The sequence below is a fragment of the Ranitomeya variabilis genome, chromosome 6 (assembly GCF_051348905.1).
Source record: "Ranitomeya variabilis isolate aRanVar5 chromosome 6, aRanVar5.hap1, whole genome shotgun sequence".
Lineage (NCBI taxonomy): Eukaryota > Metazoa > Chordata > Amphibia > Anura > Dendrobatidae > Ranitomeya > Ranitomeya variabilis.
In genome coordinates this window covers 7,180,290-7,207,986 of record NC_135237.1, presented here as the reverse complement: position 1 = coordinate 7,207,986, position 27,697 = coordinate 7,180,290, and the positions used below count along the sequence as shown (strand labels likewise).

Here is a 27,697-nt window from a genome sequence, read left to right as displayed (position 1 = left end):
GCATTCTATATCTAGGCGGGCAGAACAATCCTATGTACTGGTGGGGGAGGCCCTTCTATATACTGGAGTGGGCAGGGCCATCCTATATATGGGCGGGCAGAACAATACTATGTACTGGTGGGGGAGGCCCTTCTATATACTGGGAGTGGGCAGGGCCATCCTATATCTAGGAGGGCAGAACAATCCTATGTACTGGTGGGGGAGGCCCTTCTATATACTGGGAGTGGGCAGGGCCTTTCTATATCTAGGAGGGCAGAACAATCCTATGTACTGGTGGGGGAGGCCCTTCTATATACTGGTAGTGGGCAGGGCCATTCTATATCTAGGCGGGCAGAACAATCCTATGTACTGGTGGGGGAGGCCCTTCTATATACTGGGAGTGGGCAGGGCCATCCTATATCTAGGCGGGCAGAACAATCCTATGTACTGGTGGGGGAGGCCCTTCTATATACTGGGAGTGGGCAGGGCCATTCTATATCTAGGAGGGCAGAACAATCCTATGTACTGGTGGGGGAGGCCCTTCTATATACTGGGAGTGGGCAGGGCCATCCTATATCTAGGCGGGCAGAACAATCCTATGTACTGGTGGGGGAGGCCCTTCTATATACTGGGAGTGGGCAGGGCCATCCTATATCTAGGCGGGCAGAACAATCCTATGTACTGGTGGGGGAGGCCCTTCTATATACTGGGAGTGGGCAGGGCCATCCTATATCTAGGCGGGCAGAACAATCCTATGTACTGGTGGGGGAGGCCCTTCTATATACTGGGAGTGGGCAGGGCCATCCTATATCTAGGCGGGCAGAACAATCCTATGTACTGGTGGGGGAGGCCCTTCTATATACTGGGAGTGGGCAGGGCCATTCTATATCTAGGAGGGCAGAACAATCCTATGTACTGGTGGGGGAGGCCCTTCTATATACTGGGAGTGGGCAGGGCCATTCTATATCTGGGGTAAAACCAACCGATGTACTGGTGGGGGCTCTTTTATATACTGGGAGTGGGCAGGGCTATCCTACATCTGGGGGGTGGGGTCATCCTATATTGGGGGGGTAGAACCATCCTATGAACAGGTGAGGGTGTGTAAGGTTCTTTTATATACCGGGAGTGGGCAGGGCCATCCTTTATATTGAATAGAACCATCATAAGTAATAGTGGGAGGGCAGGCCCTTCTATTTACTAGAAGTGAGCAGGTCTATCTGATATATCGGGGAGGGGGGGCCGAGCCATTCCATTTACTGGTGGGAGCAGCTTCTTCTATATACTGGAAGTGGGCTGGGTCATCCTTTATCTGGGTGGGATAGATTAGTAATGGCATGCAGACATTGGGATACAGTGCCTTGCGAAAGTATTTGTCTCCCTGGAACGTTTCAACCTTTTCCCACATATGATGCTTCAAACGTAAAGATACCAAATGCAATTTTTTTGTGAAGAATCAACAACAAGTGGAACACAATTGTGAAGTTGAACGAAATTTATGGGTTATTTAAAATTTTTGTGGAAATTTAAAAACTGAAAAGTGGGGCGTGCAATATTATTCGGCCCCTTTCCTTTCAGTGCAGAAGTTCATTGTGGATCTCTGAATGATCCTATGTTGTCCTAAATGCCTAATGATGATAAATATAATCCACCTGTGTGTGATCAAGTCTCCGTATAAATGCACCTGCTCTGTGATAGTCTCAGGGTTCTGTGTGAAGCAGAGAGAGCATCATGAAGACCAAGGAACACAACAGGCAGGTCCGTGATACTGTTGTGGAGAAGTTTAAAGCCGGATTTGGATACAAAATGATTTCGAAAACTTTAAATATCCCAAGGAGCACTGTGCAAGCGATCATACTGAAATGGAAGGAGCATCATACCACTGCAAATCTACCAAGACCCGGCCGTCCCTCTAAACCTTCATCTCAAACAAGGAGAAGACTGATCAGAGATGCAGCCAAGAGGCCCATGATCACTGTGGATGAACTGCAGAGATCTACAGCTGAGGTGGGACAGTCTGTCTATAGGACAACAATCAGTCGTACACTGCACAAATCTGGCCTTTATGGAAGAGTGGCAAGAAGAAAGCCATTTCTCAAAGATATCCATAAAAAGTGTTGTTTAAAGTTTGCAACAAGCCACCTGGGAGACACCAAACATGTGGAAGAAGGTGCTCTGGTCAGATGAAACCAAAATAGAACTTTTTGGCAACCATGCCAAACGATATGTTTGGCATAAAGGCAACACAGCTCATCACCCTGAACACACCATCCCCACAGTCAAACATGGTGGTGGCAGCATCCTGGTTTGGGCCTGCTCTTCTTCAGCAGGGACAGGGAAGATGGTTAAAATTGATGGGAAGATGGATGGAGCCAAATACAGGACCATTCTAGAAGAAAACCTTTTGGAGTCTGCAAAAGACCTGAGACTGGGACGGAGATTTATCTTCCAACAAGACAATGATCCCAAACACAAAGCAAAATCTACAATGGAATGGTTCACAAATAAACGTATCCAGGTGTTAGAATGGCCAAGTCAGAGTCCAGACCTCAATCCAATCGAGAATCTGTGGAAAGAGCTGAAAACTGCTGATCACAAACGATCTCCATCAAACCTCACTGAGCTCGAGCTGTTTGCCAAGGAAGAACGGGCGAGAATTTCAGTCTCTCGATGTACAAAACTGATAGAGACAAACCCCAAGAGACTTGTAATCGCAGCAAAAGGTGGCGCAACAAAGTATTAAGTTACAGGGGCCGAATAATATTGCACGCCCCACTGTTCAGTTTTTGAATTTCCACAAAAATTTAAAATAACCAATAAATTTCATACAACTTCACAATTGTGTTCCACTTGTTGTTGATTCTTCGCCACAAATTTACATTTGGTATCTTTATGTTTGAAGCATGATATGTAGGAAAAGGTTGAAAAGTTCCAGGGGGGCGAATACTTTCGCAAGGCTCTGTATTTATTACAACGTGATGATCTCATCTTCGGTACTTTTGGATTCATTTTCCAGGATGGCTGTTTCTTATTAATACCGTACTCAGACATGGGTTGCCATGTTGCCAGATGTGCGCTTACCATGGCGGCAGCTGCTCCCTGTGGTCTTTGGTTTTGAGGCACCTTTTTATTTTATGATATTTTAAGCTTTTGTATGTTTTAAATTGGTATAAATCAAATATTCTATTTTTTATTGCTTTGACATAGACGGTTCTTGATCTCCAGGCCGCTCATCTGCTGCACGATCAGTTTGGTTCCATTGACGTCATCAGGACAAATATAACCGATTTGGACTGCGAATCTGTCAAAACTGCAGGAAAGGCCTCCTGTGCTGCCAGAACTACTCTTTGCACACCCCTGGAGATAGCACTGCATGCTGGGACTTGTAGTATCTTTTACAACTGGAGGAGCATATTGACCACTATAAAAGGAGTGACTTTTCCTCCCTGGGTTTTCCTCAGCGACAGTCACCCATTAAAGGCTCATACTCACTTGCGAGAAACTCGGATGACTCTAGCATGTTAATACCCGGCACTCAGGAGCGGAGCGAGCGGCTGCATGTATTCCTATGCGGCTGCACGCTCCGATCTGAGTGCCGGCAGCAGCGCCGGGTAATAACATGTAAGACTCATCCGAGTTTCTCACAAGTGAGTATGAGCCCTAACATTCAACATTATGACAAATAAAGGGAACCTGTCACCCCCCCCCCCCCCAGGCATTTGAAACTAAAAGATCCACCTTGTGCGGCAGTAATGCTGCATTCTGACAAGGTGGCTCTTTTAGTTCTGGGTGCTGTAACTGCAGAAATAATCCGTTTTGTAATTTGTCCTAAATACCTGGTCTTCAGTCCTGGAGGCCGGCCTTTCCCCCCTGCTGCAGACGCCGCACAGCCGTCACTCATGTCTTCTTGGCGCCGCCTCCTCACCGCTGGTTTGAAAATAGCCGGCGCCTGCGCTCTTATCTCCTGCCTGGTGCAGGCACAGTGAGCGCTGCCCGTCCTCATATGCCGTCTAGCTGACTGCGCCTGTGCGGCCGCCCTGCCTGTGAATCCCAGCCCCGCAATGTGAATAAATCATAAGTCACTGCGGGGCTGGGATTCACAGGCAGGGCGGCCGCACAGGCGCAGTCAGCTAGACGGCATATGAGGACGGGCAGCGCTCACTGTGCCTGCACCAGGCAGGAGAAAAGAGCGCAGGCGGCGGCTGATTCCAAACCAGCGGTGAGGAGGAGGCGCCCGGCGCCAAGAAGACATGAGTGACGGCTGTGTGGCGTCTGCAGCAGGGGGGAAAGGCTGCCTCCAGGACTGAAGAAAAGGTATTTAGGACAAATTACAAAACTGATTATTTCTGCAGTTACAGCACCCAGAACTAAAAGAGCCACCTTGTCAGAATGCAGCATTACTGCCGCACAAGGTGGCTCTTTTAGTTAAAAATGCCTGGGGGGGGGGGGGGGGGTGACAGGTTCCCTTTAAGTCACTGAAAAAGAATAATTGTTAAAAACTGACATATTCAGAAAATAAGAGACACAAAAGAAAGACAACAGAATAGACAGAAACCAATGTAGTGCTAACATAGTGTCTGCTCTGGGGCAATACAACCTGCACTCACTATCCTGCTGGTGCAGTCACTGTGTACATACATTACATTACTGATCCTGAGTTACCTCCTGTATTATACCCCAGAGCTGCACTCACTATCCTGCTGGTGCAGTCACTGTGTACATACATTACATTACTGATCCTGAGTTACATCCTGTATTATACCCCAGAGCTGCACTCACTATTCTGCTGGTGCAGTCACTGTGTACATACATTACATTACTGATCCTGAGTTACATCCTGTATTATACCCCAGAGCTGCACTCACTATTCTGCTGGTGCAGTCACTTTGTACATACATTACATTACTGATCCTGAGTTACATCCTGTATTATACCCCAGAGCTGCAGTCACTATTCTGCTGGTGCAGTCACTGTGTACATACATTACATTACTGATCCTGAGTTACCTCCTGTATTGTACTCCAGAGCTGCACTCACTATTCTGCTGGTGCAGTCACTGTGTAGATACATTACATTACTGATCCTGAGTTACATCCTGTATTATACCCCAGAGCTGCACTCACTATTCTGCTGGTGCAGTCACTGTGTACATACATTACATTACTGATCCTGAGTTACATCCTGTATTATACCCCAGAGCTGCACTCACTATTCTGCTGGTGCAGTCACTGTGTACATACATTACATTACTGATCCTGAGTTACATCCTGTATTATACCCCAGAGCTGCACTCACTATTCTGCTGGTGCAGTCACTTTGTACATACATTACATTACTGATCCTGAGTTACATCCTGTATTATACCCCAGAGCTGCAGTCACTATTCTGCTGGTGCAGTCACTGTGTACATACATTACATTACTGATCCTGAGTTACATCCTGTATTATACCCCAGAGCTGCACTCACTATTCTGCTGGTGCAGTCTCTGTACATACATTACATTACTGATCCTGAGTTACATCCTGTATTATACCCCAGAGCTGCAGTCACTATTCTGCTGGTGCAGTCACTGTGTACATACATTACATTACTGATCCTGAGTTACATCCTGTATTATACTCCAGAGCTGCACTCACTATTCTGCTGGTGCAGACACTGTGTACATACATTACACTACTGATCCTGAGTTACATCCTGTATTATACTCCAGAGCTGCACTCACTATTCTGCTGGTGCAGTCACTGTGTACATACATTACTGATCCTGAGTTACATCCTGTATTATACTCCAGAGCTGCACTCACTATTCTGCTGGTGCAGACACTGTGTACATACATTACATTACTGATCCTGAGTTACATCCTGTATTATACTCCAGAGCTGCACTCACTATTCTGCTGGTGCAGTCACTGTGTACATACATTACATTACTGATCCTGAGTTACCTCCTGTATTATACTCCAGAGCTGCACTCACTATTCTGCTGGTGCAGTCACTGTGTACATACATTACATTACTGATCCTGAGTTACATCCTGTATTATACCCCAGAGCTGCACTCACTATTCTGCTGGTGCAGTCACTGTGTACATACATTACATTACTGATCCTGAGTTACATCCTGTATTATACCCCAGAGCTGCAGTCACTATTCTGCTGGTGCAGTCACTGTGTACATACATTACATTACTGATCCTGAGTTACATCCTGTATTATACTCCAGAGCTGCACTCACTATTCTGCTGGTGCAGACACTGTGTACATACATTACATTACTGATCCTGAGTTACATCCTGTATTATACTCCAGAGCTGCACTCACTATTCTGCTGGTGCAGTCACTGTGTACATACATTACATTACTGATCCTGAGTTACATCCTGTATTATACTCCAGAGCTGCACTCACTATTCTGCTGCTGCAGTCACTGTGTACATACATTACATTACTGATCCTGAGTTACATCCTGGATTATACCCCAGAGCTGCACTCACTATTCTGCTGGTGCAGTCACTGTGTACATACATTACATTACTGATCCTGAGTTACATCCTGTATTATACTCCAGAGCTGCACTCACTATTCTGCTGGTGCAGTCACTGTGTACATACATTACATTACTGATCCTGAGTTACATCCTGTATTATACTCCAGAGCTGCACTCACTATTCTGCTGCTGCAGTCACTGTGTACATACATTACATTACTGATCCTGAGTTACATCCTGGATTATACCCCAGAGCTGCACTCACTATTCTGCTGGTGCAGTCACCGTGTACGTACATTACATTACTGATCCTGAGTTACATCCTGTATTATACTCCAGAGCTGCACTCACTATTCTGCTGGTGCAGTCACTGTGTACATACATTACATTACTGATCCTGAGTTACATCCTGTATTATACCCCAGAGCTGCACTCACTATTCTGCTGGTGCAGTCACTGTGTACATACATTACATTACTGATCCTGAGTTACATCCTGTATTATACCCCAGAGCTGCACTCACTATTCTGCTGGTGCAGTCACTGTGTACATACATTACATTACTGATCCTGAGTTACATCCTGTATTATACCCCAGAGCTGCACTCACTATTCTGCTGGTGCAGTCACCGTGTACATACACTACATTACTAATCCTGAGTTACATCCTGTATTATACTCCAGAGCTGCACTCACTATTCTGCTGGTGCAGTCACCGTGTACATACATTACATTACTGATCCTGAGTTACATCCTGTATTATACTCCAGAGCTGCACTCACTATTCTGCTGGTGCAGTCACTGTGTACATACATTACATTACTGATCCTGAGTTACATCCTGTATTATACCCCAGAGCTGCACTCACTATTCTGCTGGTGCAGTCACTGTGTACATACATTACATTACTGATCCTGAGTTACATCCTGTATTATACTCCAGAGCTGCACTCACTATTCTGCTGGTGCAGTCACTGTGTACATACATTACATTACTGATCCTGAGTTACATCCTGTATTATACCGCAGAGCTGCACTCACTATTCTGCTGGTGCAGTCACTGTGTACATACATTACATTACTGATCCTGAGTTACATCCTGTACTATACCACAGAGCTGCACTCACTATTCTGCTGGTGCAGTCACTGAGTACATAATTACTGATCCTGAGTTACATCCTATATTATACTCCAGAGCTGCACTCACTATTCTGCTGCTGCAGTCACTGTGTACATACATTACATTACTGATCCTGAGTTACATCCTGGATTATACCCCAGAGCTGCACTCACTATTCTGCTGGTGCAGTCACTGTGTACATACATTACATTACTGATCCTGAGTTACATCCTGTATTATACTCCAGAGCTGCACTCACTATTCTGCTGGTGCAGTCACTGTGTACATACATTACATTACTGATCCTGAGTTACATCCTGTACTATACCCCAGAGCTGCACTCATTATTCTGCTGGTGCAGTCACTGTGCACATACATTACATTACTGATCCTGAGTTACCTCCTGTATTATACTCCAGAGCTGCACTCACTATTCTGCTGGTGCAGTCACTGTGTACATACATTACATTACTGATCCTGAGTTACATCCTGTATTATACCCCAGAGCTGCACTCACTATTCTGCTGGTGCAGTCACTGTGTACATACATTACATTACTGATCCTGAGTTACATCCTGTATTATACCCCAGAGCTGCACTCACTATTCTGCTGGTGCAGTCACTGTGTACATACATTACATTACTGATCCTGAGTTACATCCTGTATTATACCCCAGAGCTGCACTCACTATTCTGCTGGTGCAGTCACCGTGTACATACACTACATTACTGATCCTGAGTTACATCCTGTATTATACTCCAGAGCTGCACTCACTATTCTGCTGGTGCAGTCACTGTGTACATACATTACATTACTGATCCTGAGTTACATCCTGTATTATACTCCAGAGCTGCACTCACTATTCTGCTGCTGCAGTCACTGTGTACATACATTACATTACTGATCCTGAGTTACATCCTGTATTATACCCCAGAGCTGCACTCACTATTCTGCTGGTGCAGTCACTGTGTACATACATTACATTACTGATCCTGAGTTACATCCTGTATTATACTCCAGAGCTGCACTCACTATTCTGCTGGTGCAGTCACTGTGTACATACATTACATTACTGATCCTGAGTTACATCCTGTATTATACCGCAGAGCTGCACTCACTATTCTGCTGGTGCAGTCACTGTGTACATACATTACATTACTGATCCTGAGTTACATCCTGTACTATACCACAGAGCTGCACTCACTATTCTGCTGGTGCAGTCACTGAGTACATAATTACTGATCCTGAGTTACATCCTATATTATACTCCAGAGCTGCACTCACTATTCTGCTGCTGCAGTCACTGTGTACATACATTACATTACTGATCCTGAGTTACATCCTGTATTATACCCCAGAGCTGCACTCACTATTCTGCTGGTGCAGTCACTGTGTACATACATTACATTACTGATCCTGAGTTACATCCTGTATTATACTCCAGAGCTGCACTCACTATTCTGCTGGTGCAGTCACTGTGTACATACATTACATTACTGATCCTGAGTTACATCCTGTATTATACTCCACAGCTGCACTCACTATTCTGCTGGTGCAGTCACTGTGTACATACATTACATTACTGATCCTGAGTTACATCCTGTATTATACCCCAGAGCTGCACTCACTATTCTGCTGGTGCAGTCACTGTGTACATACATTACATTACTGATCCTGAGTTACATCCTGTATTATACTCCACAGCTGCACTCACTATTCTGCTGGTGCAGTCACTGTGTACATACATTACATTACTGATCCTGAGTTACATCCTGTATTATACCCCAGAGCTGCACTCACTATTCTGCTGGTGCAGTCACTGTGTACATACATTACATTACTGATCCTGAGTTACCTCCTGTATTACACTCCAGAGCTGCACTCACTATTCTGCTGGTGCAGTCACTGTGTACATACATTACATTACTGATCCTGAGTTACATCCTGTATTATACCCCAGAGCTGCACTCACTATTCTGCTGGTGCAGTCACTGTGTACATACATTACATTACTGATCCTGAGTTACATCCTGTATTATACTCCACAGCTGCACTCACTATTCTGCTGGTGCAGTCACTGTGTACATACATTACATTACTGATCCTGAGTTACATCCTGTATTATACCCCAGAGCTGCACTCACTATTCTGCTGGTGCAGTCACTGTGTACATACATTACATTACTGATCCTGAGTTACATCCTGTATTATACCCCAGAGCTGCACTCACTATTCTGCTGGTGCAGTCACTGTGTACATACATTACATTACTGATCCTGAGTTACATCCTGTATTATACCCCAGAGCTGCACTCACTATTCTGCTGGTGCAGTCACTGTGTACATACATTACATTACTGATCCTGAGTTACCTCCTGTATTACACTCCAGAGCTGCACTCACTATTCTGCTGGTGCAGTCACTGTGTACATACATTACATTACTGACCCTGAGTTACATCCTGTATTACACTCCAGAGCTGCACTCACTATTCTGCTGGTGCAGTCACTGTGTACATACATTACATTACTGATCCTGAGTTACCTCCTGTATTATACCCCAGAGCTGCACTCACTATTCTGCTGGTGCAGTCACTGTGTACATACATTACATTACTGATCCTGAGTTACACCCTGTATTATACTCCAGAGCTGCAATCACTATTCTGCTGGTGCCGTCACTGTGTACATACATTATAGATCCTGAGTTACCTCCTGTATTATACTCCAGAGCTGCACTCACTATTCTGCTGGTGCAGTCACTGTGTACATACATTACATTACTGATCCTGAGTTACATCCTGTATTATACCCCAGAGCTGCACTCACTATTCTGCTGGTGCAGTCACTGTGCACATACATTACATTACTGATCCTGAGTTACCTCCTGTATTATACTCCAGAGCTGCACTCACTATTCTGCTGGTGCAGTCACTGTGTACATACATTACATTACTGATCCTGAGTTACCTCCTGTATTATACTCCAGAGCTGCACTCACTATTCTGCTGGTGCAGTCACTGTGTACATACATTACATTACTGATCCTGAGTTACATCCTGTATTATACCCCAGAGCTGCACTCACTATTCTGCTGGTGCAGTCACTGTGTACATACATTACATTACTGATCCTGAGTTACATCCTGTATTATACCCCAGAGCTGCACTCACTATTCTGCTGGTGCAGTCACCGTGTACATACACTACATTACTGATCCTGAGTTACATCCTGTATTATACCCCAGAGCTGCACTCACTATTCTGCTGGTGCAGTCACTGTGCACATACATTACATTACTGATCCTGAGTTACCTCCTGTATTATACTCCAGAGCTGCACTCACTATTCTGCTGGTGCAGTCACTGTGTACATACATTACATTACTGATCCTGAGTTACATCCTGTATTATACCGCAGAGCTGCACTCACTATTCTGCTGGTGCAGTCACTGTGTACATGCATTACATTACTGATCCTGAGTTACATCCTGTATTATACCCCAGAGCTGCACTCACTATTCTGCTGGTGCAGTCACCGTGTACATACACTACATTACTGATCCTGAGTTACATCCTGTATTATATCCCAGAGCTGCACTCACTATTCTGCTGGTGCAGTCACTGTGTAAATACATTACATTACTGATCCTGAGTTATATCCTGTATTATACTCCAGAGCTGCACTCACTATTCTGCTGGTGCAGTCACTGTGTACATACATTACATTACTCATCCTGAGTTACCTCCTGTATTATACTCCAGAGCTGCACTCACTATTCTTTTGGTGCAGTCACTGTGTACATACATTACTGATCCTGAGTTACCTCCTGTATTATACTCCAGAGCTGCACTCACTATTCTGCTGGTGCAGTCACCGTGTACATACACTACATTACTGATCCTGAGTTACATCCTGTATTATATCCCAGAGCTGCACTCACTATTCTGCTGGTGCAGTCACTGTGTAAATACATTACATTACTGATCCTGAGTTATATCCTGTATTATACCCCAGAGCTGCACTCACTATTCTGCTGGTGCAGTCACTGTGTACATACATTACTGATCCTGAGTTACCTCCTGTATTATACTCCAGAGCTGCACTCACTATTCTGCTGGTGCAGTCACCGTGTACATACATTACTGATCCTGAGTTACCTCCTGTATTATACCCCAGAGCTGCACTCACTATTCTGCTGGTGCAGTCACTGTGTACATACATTACATTACTCATCCTGAGTTAGCTCCTGTATTATACCCCAGAGCTGCACTCACTATTCTGCTGGTGCAGTCACTGTGTACATACATTACATTACTCATCCTGAGTTACCTCCTGTATTATACTCCAGAGCTGCACTCACTATTCTGCTGGTGCAGTCACTGTGTAAATATTTTACATTGTCTTGTACTCATCCTGTACTCCAGAGCTGCATTCATTAATACTGAAGATACCACAGACAGATCTACATGTAAACAATTTTAGAAAAATAATTATGGATATTTAGTTTTTTAAAGCTTGAGCTCAAGGCATAGAGGCATGAGGATGAGGAGGGGGAAGATTTAGGATACATGGATACTGGCGGTAGGCTTCCGTTACTGATGGAAGACCTCACCTTCAATGTCAAGCATGGCGACAACCCTCGTGCCTCCAGCTTCACACACATAGACGCCTCTGTCCTCAGGAACCACAGACTTAATAATCAGCTTGGCCACATTCCAGTCTTGCTCGACAATCACCCTCTTCCCATCGGCACATACGTCTACATCGTTTTTCTTCCAGGCAGCTTGAACTGGCCTAGAGTACTGGCAGATGAACTCTGCTGTGTCATCTTCATCAATGGCGAGGTCGTTCATAGGACTGACCACCTCAATGGTTGGATCTGTCAACCAACATGTCAAAGGGGACATGCATTAACGGGCCATGATGAAATGACATTTTACAAAGGCACAGCGCGAGCAGAGTGAGGGATCAGCGAAGCTTCGGTTAGTAATCGTAGCCAGAAGGCAGCTTCAAGTTTGTTAAGTGTGGCATCAGCAGGCAGAAAATAGAGTGCACCGGACCGTAGAACAGGAGCATGGAGGAAACTGAAGTGTACCGGATGGTAGAACAGGAGTATGGAAGAAACTGGAGTGTACCAGATGGTAGAACAGGAGTATGGAGGATACTGTAGTGTACCAGATGGTAGAACAGGAGTATGGAGGAAACTGGAGTGTACCGGATGGTAGAACAGGAGTATGGAAGAAACTGGAGTGTACCGGATGGTAGAACAGGAGTATGGAGGATACTGGAGTGTACCAGATGGTAGAACAGGAGTATGGAGGAAACTGGAGTGTACCGGATGGTAGAACAGGAGTATGGAGGAAACTGGAGTGTACCAGATGGTAGAACAGGAGTATGGAGGAAACTGGAGTGAACCGGATGGTAGAACAGGAGTATGGAGGAAACTGGAGTGTACCGGATGGTAGAACAGGAGTATGGAAGAAACTGGAGTGTACCAGATGGTAGAACAGGAGTATGGAGGATACTGGAGTGTACCAGATGGTAGAACAGGAGTATGGAGGAAACTGGAGTGTACCGGATGGTAGAACAGGAGTATGGAGGAAACTGGAGTGTACCAGATGGTAGAACAGGAGTATGGAGGAAACTGGAGTGAACCGGATGGTAGAACAGGAGTATGGAGGAAACTGGAGTGTACCGGATGGTAGAACAGGAGTATGGAGGATACTGGAGTGTACCAGATGGTAGAACAGGAGTATGGAGGAAACTGGAGTGTACCAGATGGTAGAACAGGAGTATGGAGGAAACTGGAGTGTACCGGATGGTAGAACAGGAGTATGGAGGATACTGGAGTGTACCGGATGGTAGAACAGGAGTATGGAGGAAACTGGAGTGTACCAGATGGTAGAACAGGAGTATGGAGGAAACTGAAGTGTACCGGATGGTAGAACAGGAGTATGGAAGATACTGGAGTGTACCAGATGGTAGAACAGGAGTATGGAGGAAACTGGAGTGTACCGGATGGTAGAACAGGAGTATGGAGGATACTAGAGTGTACCGGATGGTAGAACAGGAGTATGGAGGACACTGAAGTGTACCAGATGGTAGAACAGGAGTATGGAGGATACTGGAGTGTACCGGATGGTAGAACAGGAGTATGGAAGAAACTGGAGTGTACCGGATGGTAGAACAGGAGTATGGAGGATACTGGAGTGTACGGGATGGTAGAACAGGAGTATGGAGGATACTAGAGTGTACCGGATGGTAGAACAGGAGTATGGAGGATACTGGAGTCTACTGGATGGTAGAACAGGAGTATGGAAGAAACTGGAGTGTACCAGATGGTAGAACAGGAGTATGGAGGATACTGGAGTGTACCAGATGGTAGAACAGGAGTATGGAGGAAACTGGAGTGTACCGGATGGTAGAACAGGAGTATGGAGGATACTAGAGTGTACCGGATGGTAGAACAGGAGTATGGAGGATACTGGAGTGTACCAGATGGTAGAACAGGAGTATGGAGGAAACTGGAGTGTGCCGGATGGTAGAACAGGAGTATGGAAGAAACTGGAGTGTACCAGATGGTAGAACAGGAGTATGGAGGAAACTGGAGTGTACCAGATGGTAGAACAGGAGTATGGAGGAAACTGGAGTGTACCGGATGGTAGAACAGGAGTATGGAGGAAACTGGAGTGTACCGGATGGTAGAACAGGAGTATGGAGGAAACTGGAGTGTACCGGATGTTAGAACAGGAGTGTGGAGGATACTGGAGTGTACCGGATTGTAGAACAGGAGTATGGAGGATACTAGAGTGTACCGGATTGTAGAACAGGAGTATGTAAGAAACTGGAGTGTACCGGATGGTAGAACAGGAGTATGGAGGAAACTGAAGTGTACCGGATGGTAGAACAGGAGTATGGAGGAAACTGGAGTGTACCGGATGGTAGAACAGGAGTATGGAAGAAACTGGAGTGTACCGGATGGTAGAACAGGAGTATGGAGGAAACTGGAGTGTACCGGATGGTAGAACAGGAGTATGGAAGAAACTGGAGTGTACCGGATGGTAGAACAGGAGTATGGAAGAACCTGGAGTGTACCAGATGGTAGAACAGGAGTATGGAGGATACTAGAGTGTACCGGATGGTAGAACAGGAGTATGGAAGAAACTGGAGTGTACCGGATGGTGGATCTGGAGTGTGGAGGATACTAGAGTGTACCGGATGGTAGAACAGGAGTATGGAAGAAACTGGAGTGTACCGGATGGTAGAACAGGAGCATGGAGGAAACTGAAGTGTACCGGATGGTAGAACAGGAGTATGGAAGAAACTGGAGTGTACCGGATGGTGGATCTGGAGTGTGGAGGATACTAGAGTGTACCGGATGGTAGAACAGGAGTATGGAAGAAACTGGAGTGTACTGGATGGTAGAACAGGAGTATGGAAGAAACTGGAGTGTACCGGATGGTAGAACAGGAGTATGGAAGAAACTGGAGTGTACCGGATGGTAGAACAGGAGTATGGAGGATACTGGAGTGTACCGGATGGTAGAACAGGAGTATGGAGGATACTGGAGTGTACCGGATGGTAGAACAGGAGTATGGAGGAAACTGAAGTGTACCAGATGGTAGAACAGAAGTATGGAGGAAACTGGAGTGTACCGGATGGTAGAACAGGAGTATGGAAGAAACTGGAGTGTACCGGATGGTAGAACAGGAGTATGGAAGAAACTGGAGTGTACCGGATGGTAGAACAGGAGTATGGAAGAAACTGGAGTGTACCGGATGGTAGAACAGGAGTATGGAAGAACCTGGAGTGTACCAGATGGTAGAACAGGAGTATGGAGGATACTAGAGTGTACCGGATGGTAGAACAGGAGTATGGAAGAAACTGGAGTGTACCGGATGGTGGATCTGGAGTGTGGAGGATACTAGAGTGTACCGGATGGTAGAACAGGAGTATGGAAGAAACTGGAGTGTACCGGATGGTAGAACAGGAGCATGGAGGAAACTGAAGTGTACCGGATGGTAGAACAGGAGTATGGAAGAAACTGGAGTGTACCGGATGGTGGATCTGGAGTGTGGAGGATACTAGAGTGTACCGGATGGTAGAACAGGAGTATGGAAGAAACTGGAGTGTACTGGATGGTAGAACAGGAGTATGGAAGAAACTGGAGTGTACCGGATGGTAGAACAGGAGTATGGAAGAAACTGGAGTGTACCGGATGGTAGAACAGGAGTATGGAGGATACTGGAGTGTACCGGATGGTAGAACAGGAGTATGGAGGATACTGGAGTGTACCGGATGGTAGAACAGGAGTATGGAGGAAACTGAAGTGTACCAGATGGTAGAACAGAAGTATGGAGGAAACTGGAGTGTACCGGATGGTAGAACAGGAGTATGGAAGAAACTGGAGTGTACCGGATGGTAGAACAGGAGTATGTTAGAAACTGGAGTGTACCGGATGGTAGAACAGGAGTATGGAGGATACTGGAGTGTACCGGATGGTGGATCTGCAGTATGGAGGATACTGGAGTGTACCGGATGGTAGAACAGGAGTATGGAGGATACTAGAGTGTACCGGATGGTAGAACAGGAGTATGTAAGAAACTGGAGTGTACCAGATGGTAGAACAGGAGTATGGAAGAAACTGGAATGTACCGGATGGTAGAACAGGAGTATGGAAGAAACTGGAGTGTACCGGATGGTAGAACAGGAGTATGGAGGATACTGGAGTGTACCGGATGGTGGATCTGGAGTATGGAGGATACTGGAGTGTACCGGATGGTAGAACAGGAGTATGGAGGATACTAGAGTGGACCGGATGGTAGAACAGGAGTATGTAAGAAACTGGAGTATGGAAGAAACTGGAGTGTACCGGATGGTAGAACAGGAGTATGGAAGAAACTGGAGTGTACCGGATGGTAGAACAGGAGTATGGAGGATACTAGAGTGTACCGGATGGTAGAACAGGAGTATGGAGGATACTAGAGTGTACCGGATGGTAGAACAGGAGTATGGAAGATACTGGAGTGTACCGGATGGTAGAACAGGACTATGGAGGTTACTAGAGTGTACCGGATGGTAGAACAGGAGTATGGAAGAAACTGTAGTGTACCGGATGGTAGAACAGGAGTATGGAGGATACTAGAGTGTACCGGATGGTAGAACAGGAGTATGGAGGATACTAGAGTGTACCGGATGGTAGAACAGGAGTATGGAAGATACTGGAGTGTACCGGATGGTCGAACAGGAGTATGGAAGATACTGGAGTGTACCGGATGGTAGAAGAGGAGTATGGAGGATACTAGAGTGTACCGGATGGTAGAAGAGGAGTATGGAGGATACTGGAGTGTACCGGATGGTAGAACAGGAGGATGGAGGATACTGGAGTGTACCGGATGGTAGAACAGGAGTATGGAAGAAACTGGAGTGTACGGGATGGTAGAACAGGAGTATGGAAGAAACTGGAGTGTACCGGATGGCAGAACAGGAGTATGGAAGAAACTGGAGTGTACCGGATGGTAGAACAGGAGTATGGAAGAAACTGGAGTGTACCGGATGGTAGAACAGGAGTATGGAGGATACTGGAGTGTACCGGATGGTGGATCTGGAGTATGGAGGATACTGGAGTGTACCGGATGGTAGAACAGGAGTATGGAGGATACTAGAGTGTACCGGATGGTGGATCTGGAGTATGGAGGATACTGGAGTGTACCGGATGGTAGAACAGGAGTATGGAGGAAACTGGAGTGTACCGGATGGTAGAACAGGAGTATGGAGGAAACTGGAGTGTACCGGATGGTGGATCTGGAGTATGGAGGATACTGGAGTGTACCGGATGGTAGAACAGGAGTATGGAGGAAACTGGAGTGTACCGGATGGTAGAACAGGAGTATGTAAGAAACTGGAGTATGGAAGAAACTGGAGTGTACCGGATGGTAGAACAGGAGTATGGAAGAAACTGGAGTGTACCGGATGGTAGAACAGGAGTATGGAGGATACTGGAGTGTACCCGATGGTGGATCTGGAGTATGGAGGATACTGGAGTGTACCGGATGGTAGAACAGGAGTATGGAGGAAACTGGAGTGTACCGGATGGTAGAACAGGAGTATGTAAGAAACTGGAGTATGGAAGAAACTGGAGTGTACCGGATGGTAGAACAGGAGTATGGAAGAAACTGGAGTGTACCGGATGGTAGAACAGGAGTATGGAGGATACTAGAGTGTACCGGATGGTAGAACAGGAGTATGGAAGATACTGGAGTGTACCGGATGGCAGAACAGGAGTATGGAAGATACTGGAGTGTACCGGATGGTAGAACAGGAGTATGGAGGATACTAGAGTGTACCGGATGGTAGAACAGGAGTATGGAAGAAACTGGAGTGTACCGGATGGTAGAACAGGAGTATGGAGGATACTAGAGTGTACCGGATGGTAGAACAGGAGTATGGAAGAAACTGGAGTGTACCAGATGGTAGAACAGGAGTATGGAAGAAACTGGAGTGTACCGGATGGTAGAACAGGAGTGTGGAGGAAACTGGAGTGTACCGGATGGTAGAACAGGAGTATGGAGGAAACTGAAGTGTACCGGATGGTAGAAAAGGAGTATGGAGGAAACTGGAGTGTACCGGATGATAGAACAGGAGTATGGAGGAAACTGAAGTGTACCGGATGGTAGAACAGGAGTATGGAAGAAACTGGAGTGTACCGGATGGTAGAACAGGAGTATAGAGGATACTGGAATGTACCGGATGGTAGAACAGGAGTATGGAAGAAAGTGGAGTGTACCGGATGGTAGAACAGGAGCATGGAGGAAACTGGAGTGTACCGGATGGTAGAACAGGAGCATGGAAGAAACTGGAGTGTACCGGATGGTGGATCTGGAGTATGGAAGATACTGGAGTGTACCGGATGGTAGAACAGGAGTATGGAGGAAACTTGAGTGTACCAGATGGTAGAACAGGAGTATGAGCTCACAGACACAAAAAGAGGACTTAAAAATCCTCCAGAAAATTGAAAAAAAATCACAGAGAAAAAAAAGCAGAGATGATTACCTGCTGAAGCCTCCAAAAAATCACAGAGAAAAAAAAGCAGAGATGGTTACCTGCTGAAGCCTCCAAACAAATGCACTAGCAGGGTGCATCGGACCCGATTAATGATGGCAAAAAACACAGGTGCAAAAAATACAGATGAAACAACCACTTTAAATCCAGTGTTGGCTGTTTGGCATTAGTGCACAGAAAGATAAACGATAATAGTCTGTATGTGGCATTGTTCACACAAGCAATACAGAGCATCTGGTCTACAGCCTATTACTAACGCACATACAGGCAGGCCGCCCAGTGCTACAAAATGCATGCTGTGTGAACAGAGGCCTACAGTTTACAGAGCCATCTTGGTCCTCTTTTTGTGTCTGTGAGCTTTTACTCAATGTTTAGCGTTAGGACCGGCAAAATGTAAGGACCCTTGACGTGGGTTGCCGGCTTACGTATTGAGGCCCCAATATAAACTAATACCTTACATACATTGATATCTGTTTGTTTTTTTGCACTTTATCTTGCAGGGCGCAGTCGGACCAAGATGGCTCTGTAAACTGTAGGCCTCTGTTCACACAGCATGCATTCTGTAGCACTGGGCGGCCCGCCTGTATGTGCGTTAGTAATAGGCTGTAGACCAGATGCTCTGCATTGCCTGTGTGAACAACGCCACATACAGACTATTATCTCTTATCTTTTTGTGCACTAATGCCAAACAGCCAACACTGGATTGAAAGTGGTTGTTTCATCGGTATTTTTTGCACCTGTGTTGTTGCCATCATTAATCGTGTCCGATGCGCCCTGCTAGTGCATTTGTTTGGAGGCTTCAGCAGGTAACCATCTCTGCTTTTTTTTCTCTGTGATTTTTTAGATCAGGAGTATGGAAGAAACTGGAGTGTACCGGATGGTAGAACAGGAGTATGGAAGATACTGGAGTGTACCAGATGGTAGAACAGGAGCATGGAGGAAACTGAAGTGTACCAGATGGTAGAACAGGAGTATGGAGGAAACTGGAGTGTACCGGATGGTAGAACAGGAGTATGGAAGAAACTGGAGTGTACCGGATGGTAGAACAGGAGTATGGAGGAAACTGAAGTGTACCAGATGGTAGAACAGGAGTATGGAGGAAACTGAAGTGTACCAGATGGTAGAACAGGAGTATGGAAGAAACTGGAGTGTACCGGATGGTAGAACAGGAGTATGGAGGATACTAGAGTGTACCGGACGGTAGAACAGGAGTATGGAGGAAACTGAAGTGTACCAGATGGTAGAACAGGAGTATGGAAGAAACTGGAGTGTACCAGATGGTAGAACAGGAGTATGGAAGAAACTGGAGTGTACCGGATGGTAGAACAGGAGCATGGAGGAAACTGGAGTGTACCAGATGGTAGAACAGGAGTATGGAAGAAACTGGAGTGTACCAGATGGTAGAACAGGAGTATGGAGGATACTAGAGTGTACTGGATGGTAGAACAGGAGCATGGAGGAAACTGAAGTGTACCAGATGGTAGAACAGGAGTATGGAGGATACTGGAGTGTACCAGATGGTAGAACAGGAGTATGGAGGATACTGGAGTGTACCAGATGGTAGAACAGGAGTATGGAGGAAACTGAAGTGTACCAGATGGTAGAACAGGAGTATGGAAGAAACTGGAGTGTACCGGATGGTAGAACAGGAGTGTGGAGGATACTAGAGTGTACCGGATGGTAGAACAGGAGTATGGAGGAAGCTGGAGTGTACCGGATGGTAGAACAGGAGTATGGAGGATACTGGAGTGTACCAGATGGTAGAACAGGAGTATGGAAGAAACTGGAGTGTACCGGATGGTAGAACAGGAGTATGGAGGATACTAGAGTGTACCGGATGGTAGAACAGGAGCATGGAGGAAACTGAAGTGTACCAGATGGTAGAACAGGAGTATGGAAGAAACTGGAGTGTACCGGATGGTAGAACAGGAGTGTGGAGGATACTAGAGTGTACCGGATGGTAGAACAGGAGTATGGAGGAAGCTGGAGTGTACCGGATGGTAGAACAGGAGTATGGAGGATACTGGAGTGTACCAGATGGTAGAACAGGAGTATGGAAGAAACTGGAGTGTACCGGATGGTAGAACAGGAGTGTGGAGGATACTAGAGTGTACCGGATGGTAGAACAGGAGTATGGAAGAAACTGGAGTGTACCGGATGGTAGAACAGGAGTATGGAGGATACTGGAGTGTACCGGATGGTAGAACAGGAGTATGGAGGATACTGGAGTGTACCGGATGGTAGAACAGGAGTATGGAAGAAACTGGAGTGTACCAGATGGTAGAACTGAAGTATGGAGGAAGCTGGAGTGTACCAGATGGTAGAACTGAAGTATGGAGGAAGCTGGAGTGTACCAGATGGTAGAACTGAAGTATGGAGGAAGCTGGAGTGTACCAGATGGTAGAACTGGAGTATGGTAGACACTGGATGACAATAGACTGGGGTACGGAGGGCACTGGATGACAATACACTGGAGTATGGAGGGCACCGGATGAGAATACACTGGAGTATGGAGGGCACTGGATGACAATACACTGGAGTATGGAGGGCAGTGGATGACAATACACTGGAGTATGGAGGATACTGGAGTGTACCAGATGGTAGAACAGGAGTATGGAAGAAACTGGAGTGTACCGGATGGTAGAACAGGAGTATGGAGGATACTAGAGTGTACCGGATGGTAGAACAGGAGTGTGGAAGAAACTGGAGTGTACCGGATGGTAGAACAGGAGTATGGAGGAAACTGGAGTGTACCGGATGGTAGAACAGGAGTATGGAGGATACTAGAGTGTACCGGATGGTAGAACAGGACTATGGAGGAAACTGGAGTGTACCGGATGGTAGAACAGGAGAATGGAAGATACTGGAGTGTACCGGATGGTAGAACAGGACTATGGAGGAAACTGGAGTGTACCGGATGGTAGAACAGGAGTATGGAGGAAACTGGAGTGTACCGGATGGTAGAACAGGAGTATGGAGGAAACTGGAGTGTACCGGATGGTAGAACAGGAGTATGGAGGATACTAGAGTGTACCGGATGGTAGAACAGGACTATGGAGGAAACTGAAGTGTACCGGATGGTAGAACAGGAGAATGGAAGATACTGGAGTGTACCGGATGGTAGAACAGGACTATGGAGGAAACTGGAGTGTACCGGATGGTAGAACAGGAGTATGGAGGAAACTGGAGTGTACCGGATGGTAGAACAGGAGTGTGGAAGAAACTGGAGTGTACCGGATGGTAGAACAGGAGTATGGAAGAAACTGGAGTGTACCGGATGGTAGAACAGGAGTATGGAGGAAACTGGAGTGTACCGGATGGTAGAACAGGAGTGTGGAAGAAACTGGAGTGTACCGGATGGTAGAACAGGAGTATGGAGGAAACTGGAGTGTACCGGATGGTAGAACAGGAGTATGGAGGATACTGGAGTGTACCGGATGGTAGAACAGGAGCATGGAGGAAACTGGAGTGTACCGGATGGTAGAACAGGAGTATGGAGGATACTGGAGTGTACCGGATGGTAGAACAGGAGTATGGAGGAAACTGAAGTGTACCGGATGGTAGAACAGGAGTGTGGAGGAAACTGAAGTGTACCGGATGGTAGAACAGGAGAATGGAAGATACTGGAGTGTACCGGATGGTAGAACAGGACTATGGAGGATACTAGAGTGTACCGGATGGTAGAACAGGAGTATGGAGGAAACTGGAGTGTACCGGATGGTAGAACAGGAGTATGGAGGACACTGAAGTGTACCGGATGGTAGAACAGGAGTATGGAGGAAACTGGAGTGTACCGGATGGTAGAACAGGAGCATGGAGGAAACTGGAGTGTACCGGATGGTAGAACAGGAGTATGGAGGATACTGGAGTGTACCGGATGGTAGAACAGGAGTATGGAGGAAACTGAAGTGTACCGGATGGTAGAACAGGAGTGTGGAGGAAACTGAAGTGTACCGGATGGTAGAACAGGAGAATGGAAGATACTGGAGTGTACCGGATGGTAGAACAGGACTATGGAGGATACTAGAGTGTACCGGATGGTAGAACAGGAGTATGGAGGAAACTGGAGTGTACCGGATGGTAGAACAGGAGTATGGAGGACACTGAAGTGTACCGGATGGTAGAACAGGAGTATGGAGGAAACTGGAGTGTACCGGATGGTAGAACAGGAGTATGGAGGATACTGGAGTGTACCGGATGGTAGAACAGGAGTATGGAGGATACTGGAGTGTACCGGATGGTAGAACAGGAGTATGGAGGATACTGTAGTGTACCGGATGGTAGAACAGGAGTATGGAGGATACTGGAGTGTACCGGATGGTAGAACAGGAGTATGGAGGACACTGAAGTGTACCGGATGGTAGAACAGGAGTATGGAAGAAACTGGAGTGTACCGGATGGTAGAACAGGAGTATGGAGGATACTGGAGTGTACCGGATGGTAGAACAGGAGTATGGAAGAAACTGGAGTGTACCGGATGGTAGAACAGGAGTATGGAGGAAGCTGGAGTGTACCGGATGGTAGAACAGGAGTATGGAGGATACTGGAGTGTACCGGATGGTAGAACAGGAGTATGGAAGAAACTGGAGTGTACCAGATGGTAGAACTGAAGTATGGAGGAAGCTGGAGTGTACCAGATGGTAGAACTGAAGTATGGAGGAAGCTGGAGTGTACCAGATGGTAGAACTGGAGTATGGTAGACACTGGATGACAATAGACTGGGGTACGGAGGGCACTGGATGACAATACACTGGAGTGTGGAGGGCACCGGATGAGAATACACTGGAGTATGGAGGGCACCGGATGAGAATACACTGGAGTATGGAGGGCAGTGGATGACAATACACTGGAGTATGGAAGATACTGGAGTGTACCAGATGGTAGAACAGGAGTATGGAAGAAACTGGAGTGTACCGGATGGTAGAACAGGAGTATGGAGGATACTAGAGTGTACCGGATGGTAGAACAGGAGTGTGGAAGAAACTGGAGTGTACCGGATGGTAGAACAGGAGTATGGAGGAAACTGGAGTGTACCGGATGGTAGAACAGGAGTGTGGAAGAAACTGGAGTGTACCGGATGGTAGAACAGGAGTATGGAGGAAACTGGAGTGTACCGGATGGTAGAACAGGAGTATGGAAGAAACTGGAGTGTACCGGATGGTAGAACAGGAGAATGGAAGATACTGGAGTGTACCGGATGGTAGAACAGGAGTATGGAGGAAACTGGAGTGTACCGGATGGTAGAACAGGAGTGTGGAAGAAACTGGAGTGTACCGGATGGTAGAACAGGAGTATGGAGGAAACTGGAGTGTACCGGATGGTAGAACAGGAGTGTGGAAGAAACTGGAGTGTACCGGATGGTAGAACAGGAGTATGGAGGACACTGAAGTGTACCGGATGGTAGAACAGGAGTATGGAGGAAACTGGAGTGTACCGGATGGTAGAACAGGAGTATGGAGGAAACTGGAGTGTACCGGATGGTAGAACAGGAGTGTGGAGGAAACTGGAGTGTACCGGATGGTAGAACAGGACTATGGAGGAAACTGAAGTGTACCGGATGGTAGAACAGGAGAATGGAAGATACTGGAGTGTACCGGATGGTAGAACAGGAGTATGGAGGAAACTGGAGTGTACCGGATGGTAGAACAGGAGTATGGAGGAAACTGGAGTGTACCGGATGGTAGAACAGGAGTGTGGAGGAAACTGGAGTGTACCGGATGGTAGAACAGGACTATGGAGGAAACTGAAGTGTACCGGATGGTAGAACAGGAGAATGGAAGATACTGGAGTGTACCGGATGGTAGAACAGGAGTATGGAGGACACTGAAGTGTACCGGATGGTAGAACAGGAGTATGGAGGATACTGGAGTGTACCGGATGGTAGAACAGGAGTGTGGAGGAAACTGGAGTGTACCGGATGGTAGAACAGGACTATGGAGGAAACTGAAGTGTACCGGATGGTAGAACAGGAGAATGGAAGATACTGGAGTGTACCGGATGGTAGAACAGGAGTATGGAGGACACTGAAGTGTACCGGATGGTAGAACAGGAGTATGGAGGATACTGGAGTGTACCGGATGGTAGAACAGGAGTATGGAGGACACTGAAGTGTACCGGATGGTAGAACAGGAGTATGGAGGATACTGGAGTGTACCGGATGGTAGAACAGGAGTATGGAGGAAACTGGAGTGTACCGGATGGTAGAACAGGAGTATGGAGGACACTGAAGTGTACCGGATGGTAGAACAGGAGTATGGAGGACACTGAAGTGTACCAGATGGTAGAACAGGAGTATGGAGGAAACTGGAGTGTACCAGATGGTAGAACAGGAGTATGGAGGATACTAGAGTGTACCGGATGGTAGAACAGGAGTATGGAGGAAACTGGAGTGTACCGGATGGTAGAACAGGAGTATGGAGGACACTGAAGTGTACCAGATGGTAGAACAGGAGTATGGAGGATACTAGAGTGTACCGGATGGTAGAACAGGAGTATGGAGGATACTAGAGTGTACCGGATGGTAGAACAGGAGTATGGAGGAAACTGGAGTGTACCGGATGGTAGAACAGGAGTATGGAGGACACTGAAGTGTACCGGATGGTAGAACAGGAGTATGGAGGATACTGGAGTGTACCGGATGGTAGAACAGGAGTATGGAGGAAACTGGAGTGTACCGGATGGTAGAACAGGAGTATGGAGGAAACTGAAGTGTACCGGATGGTAGAACAGGAGTATGGAGGATACTGGAGTGTACCAGATGGTAGAACAGGAGTATGGAAGAAACTGGAGTGTACCGGATGGTAGAACAGGAGTATGGAGGATACTGGAGTGTACCGGATGGTAGAACAGGAGTATGGAGGATACTAGAGTGTACCAGATGGTAGAACAGGAGTATGAGCTCACAGACACAAAAAGAGGACTTAAAAATCCTCCAGAAAATTGAAAAAAATCACAGAGAAAAAAAAGCAGAGATGATTACCTGCTGAAGCCTCCAAACAAATGCACTAGCAGGGCGCATCGGACACGATTAATGATGGCAAAAAACACAGGTGCAAAAAATACAGATGAAACAACCACTTTCAATCCAGTGTTGGCTGTTTGGCATTAGTGCACAGAAAGATAAACGATAATAGTCTGTATGTGGCGTTGTTCACACAAGCAATACAGAGCATCTGGTCTACAGCCTATTACTAACGCACATACAGGCGGGCCGCCCAGTGCTACAGAATGCATGCTGTGTGAACAGAGGCCTACAGTTTACAGAGCCATCTTGGTCCTCTTTTTGTGTCTGTGAGCTTTTACTCAATGTTTAGCGTTAGGACCGGTAAAATTTAAGGACCCTTGACGTGGGTTGCCGGCTTACGTATTGAGGCCCCAATATAAACTAATACCTTACATACATTGATATCTGTTTTTTTTTTTTGCACTTTATCTTGCAGGGCGCAGTCGGACCAAGATGGCTCTGTAAACTGTAGGCCTCTGTTCACACAGCATGCATTCTGTAGCACTGGGCGGCCCGCCTGTATGTGCGTTAGTAATAGGCTGTAGACCAGATGCTCTGCATTGCCTGTGTGAATAATGCCACATACAGACTATTATCTCTTATCTTTCTGTGCACTAATGCCAAACAGCCAACACTGGATTGAAAGTGGTTTTTTCATCGGTATTTTTTGCACCTGTGTTGTTGCCATCATTAATCGCGTTCGATGCGCCCTGCTGGTGCATTTGTTTGGAGGCTTCAGCAGGTAACCATCTCTGCTTTTTTTTCTGTGTGATTTTTTAGAACAGGAGTATGGAAGAAACTGGAGTGTACCGGATGGTAGAACAGGAGTATGGAGGAAACTAGAGTGTACCGGATGGTAGAACAGGAGTATGGAGGATACTGGAGTGTACTGGATGGTAGAACAGGAGTATGGAGGATACTGGAGTGTACCGGATGGTAGAACAGGACTATGGAGGAAACTAGAGTGTACTGGATGGTAGAACAGGAGTATGGAGGAAACTGGAGTGTACCGGATGGTAGAACAGGAGTATGGAGGAAACTGGAGTGTACCGGATGGTAGAACAGGACTATGGAGGAAACTAGAGTGTACCGGATGGTAGAACAGGAGTATGGAGGATACTGGAGTGTACTGGATGGTAGAACAGGAGTATGGAGGATACTGGAGTGTACTGGATGGTAAAACTGGAGTATGGAAGATACTGGAGTGTACTGGATGGTAGAACAGGAGTATGGAGGATACTGGTGTGTACTGGATGGTAGAACAGGAGTATGGAGGATACTGGAGTGTACCAGATGGTAGAACAGGAGTATGGAGGATACTGGAGTGTACCGGATGGTAGAACAGGAGTATGGAGGACACTGGAGTGTACCGGATGGTAGAACTTGAGTATGGAGGATACTAGAGTGTACCGGATGGTAGAACAGGAGTATGGAGGATACTGGAGTGTACTGGATGGTAAAACTGGAGTATGGAAGATACTGGAGTGTACCAGATGGTAGAACAGGAGTATGGAGGATACTGGTGTGTACTGGATGGTAGAACAGGAGTATGGAGGATACTGGAGTGTACCGGATGGTAGAACAGGAGTATGGAGGACACTGGAGTGTACCGGATGGTAGAACAGGAGTATGGAGGATACTAGAGTGTACCGGATGGTAGAACAGGAGTATGGAGGATACTGGAGTGTACTGGATGGTAAAACTGGAGTATGGAAGATACTGGAGTGTACTGGATGGTAGAACAGGAGTATGGAGGATACTGGTGTGTACTGGATGGTAGAACAGGAGTATGGAGGATACTGGAGTGTACCGGATGGTAGAACAGGAGTATGGAGGACACTGGAGTGTACCGGATGGTAGAACTTGAGTATGGAGGATAGTGGAGTGTACCGGATGGTAGAACTGGAGTATGGAGGGCACCGGATGACAATACACTGGAGTATGGAGGACACTGGATGAGAATACACTGGAGTATGGAGGACACTGGATGACAATACACTGGAGTATGGAGGGCACTGGATGACAATACACTGGAGTATGGAGGACACTGGAT

General features: G+C 46.5%; 1 protein-coding gene across 1 annotated transcript in view; it reads right to left on the bottom strand.

Moving 5' to 3' along the window:
* Nucleotides 1-27,697, bottom strand: part of OBSCN (obscurin, cytoskeletal calmodulin and titin-interacting RhoGEF) — an 860,705-nt gene that overhangs the window by 467,167 nt on the left and 365,841 nt on the right. Inside the window, exon 59 of the mRNA XM_077269354.1 lies at nucleotides 12,193-12,459. Within this exon, the coding sequence (XP_077125469.1) occupies nucleotides 12,193-12,459 (267 nt within the window). The remainder of the gene's footprint in view (nucleotides 1-12,192; nucleotides 12,460-27,697) is intronic.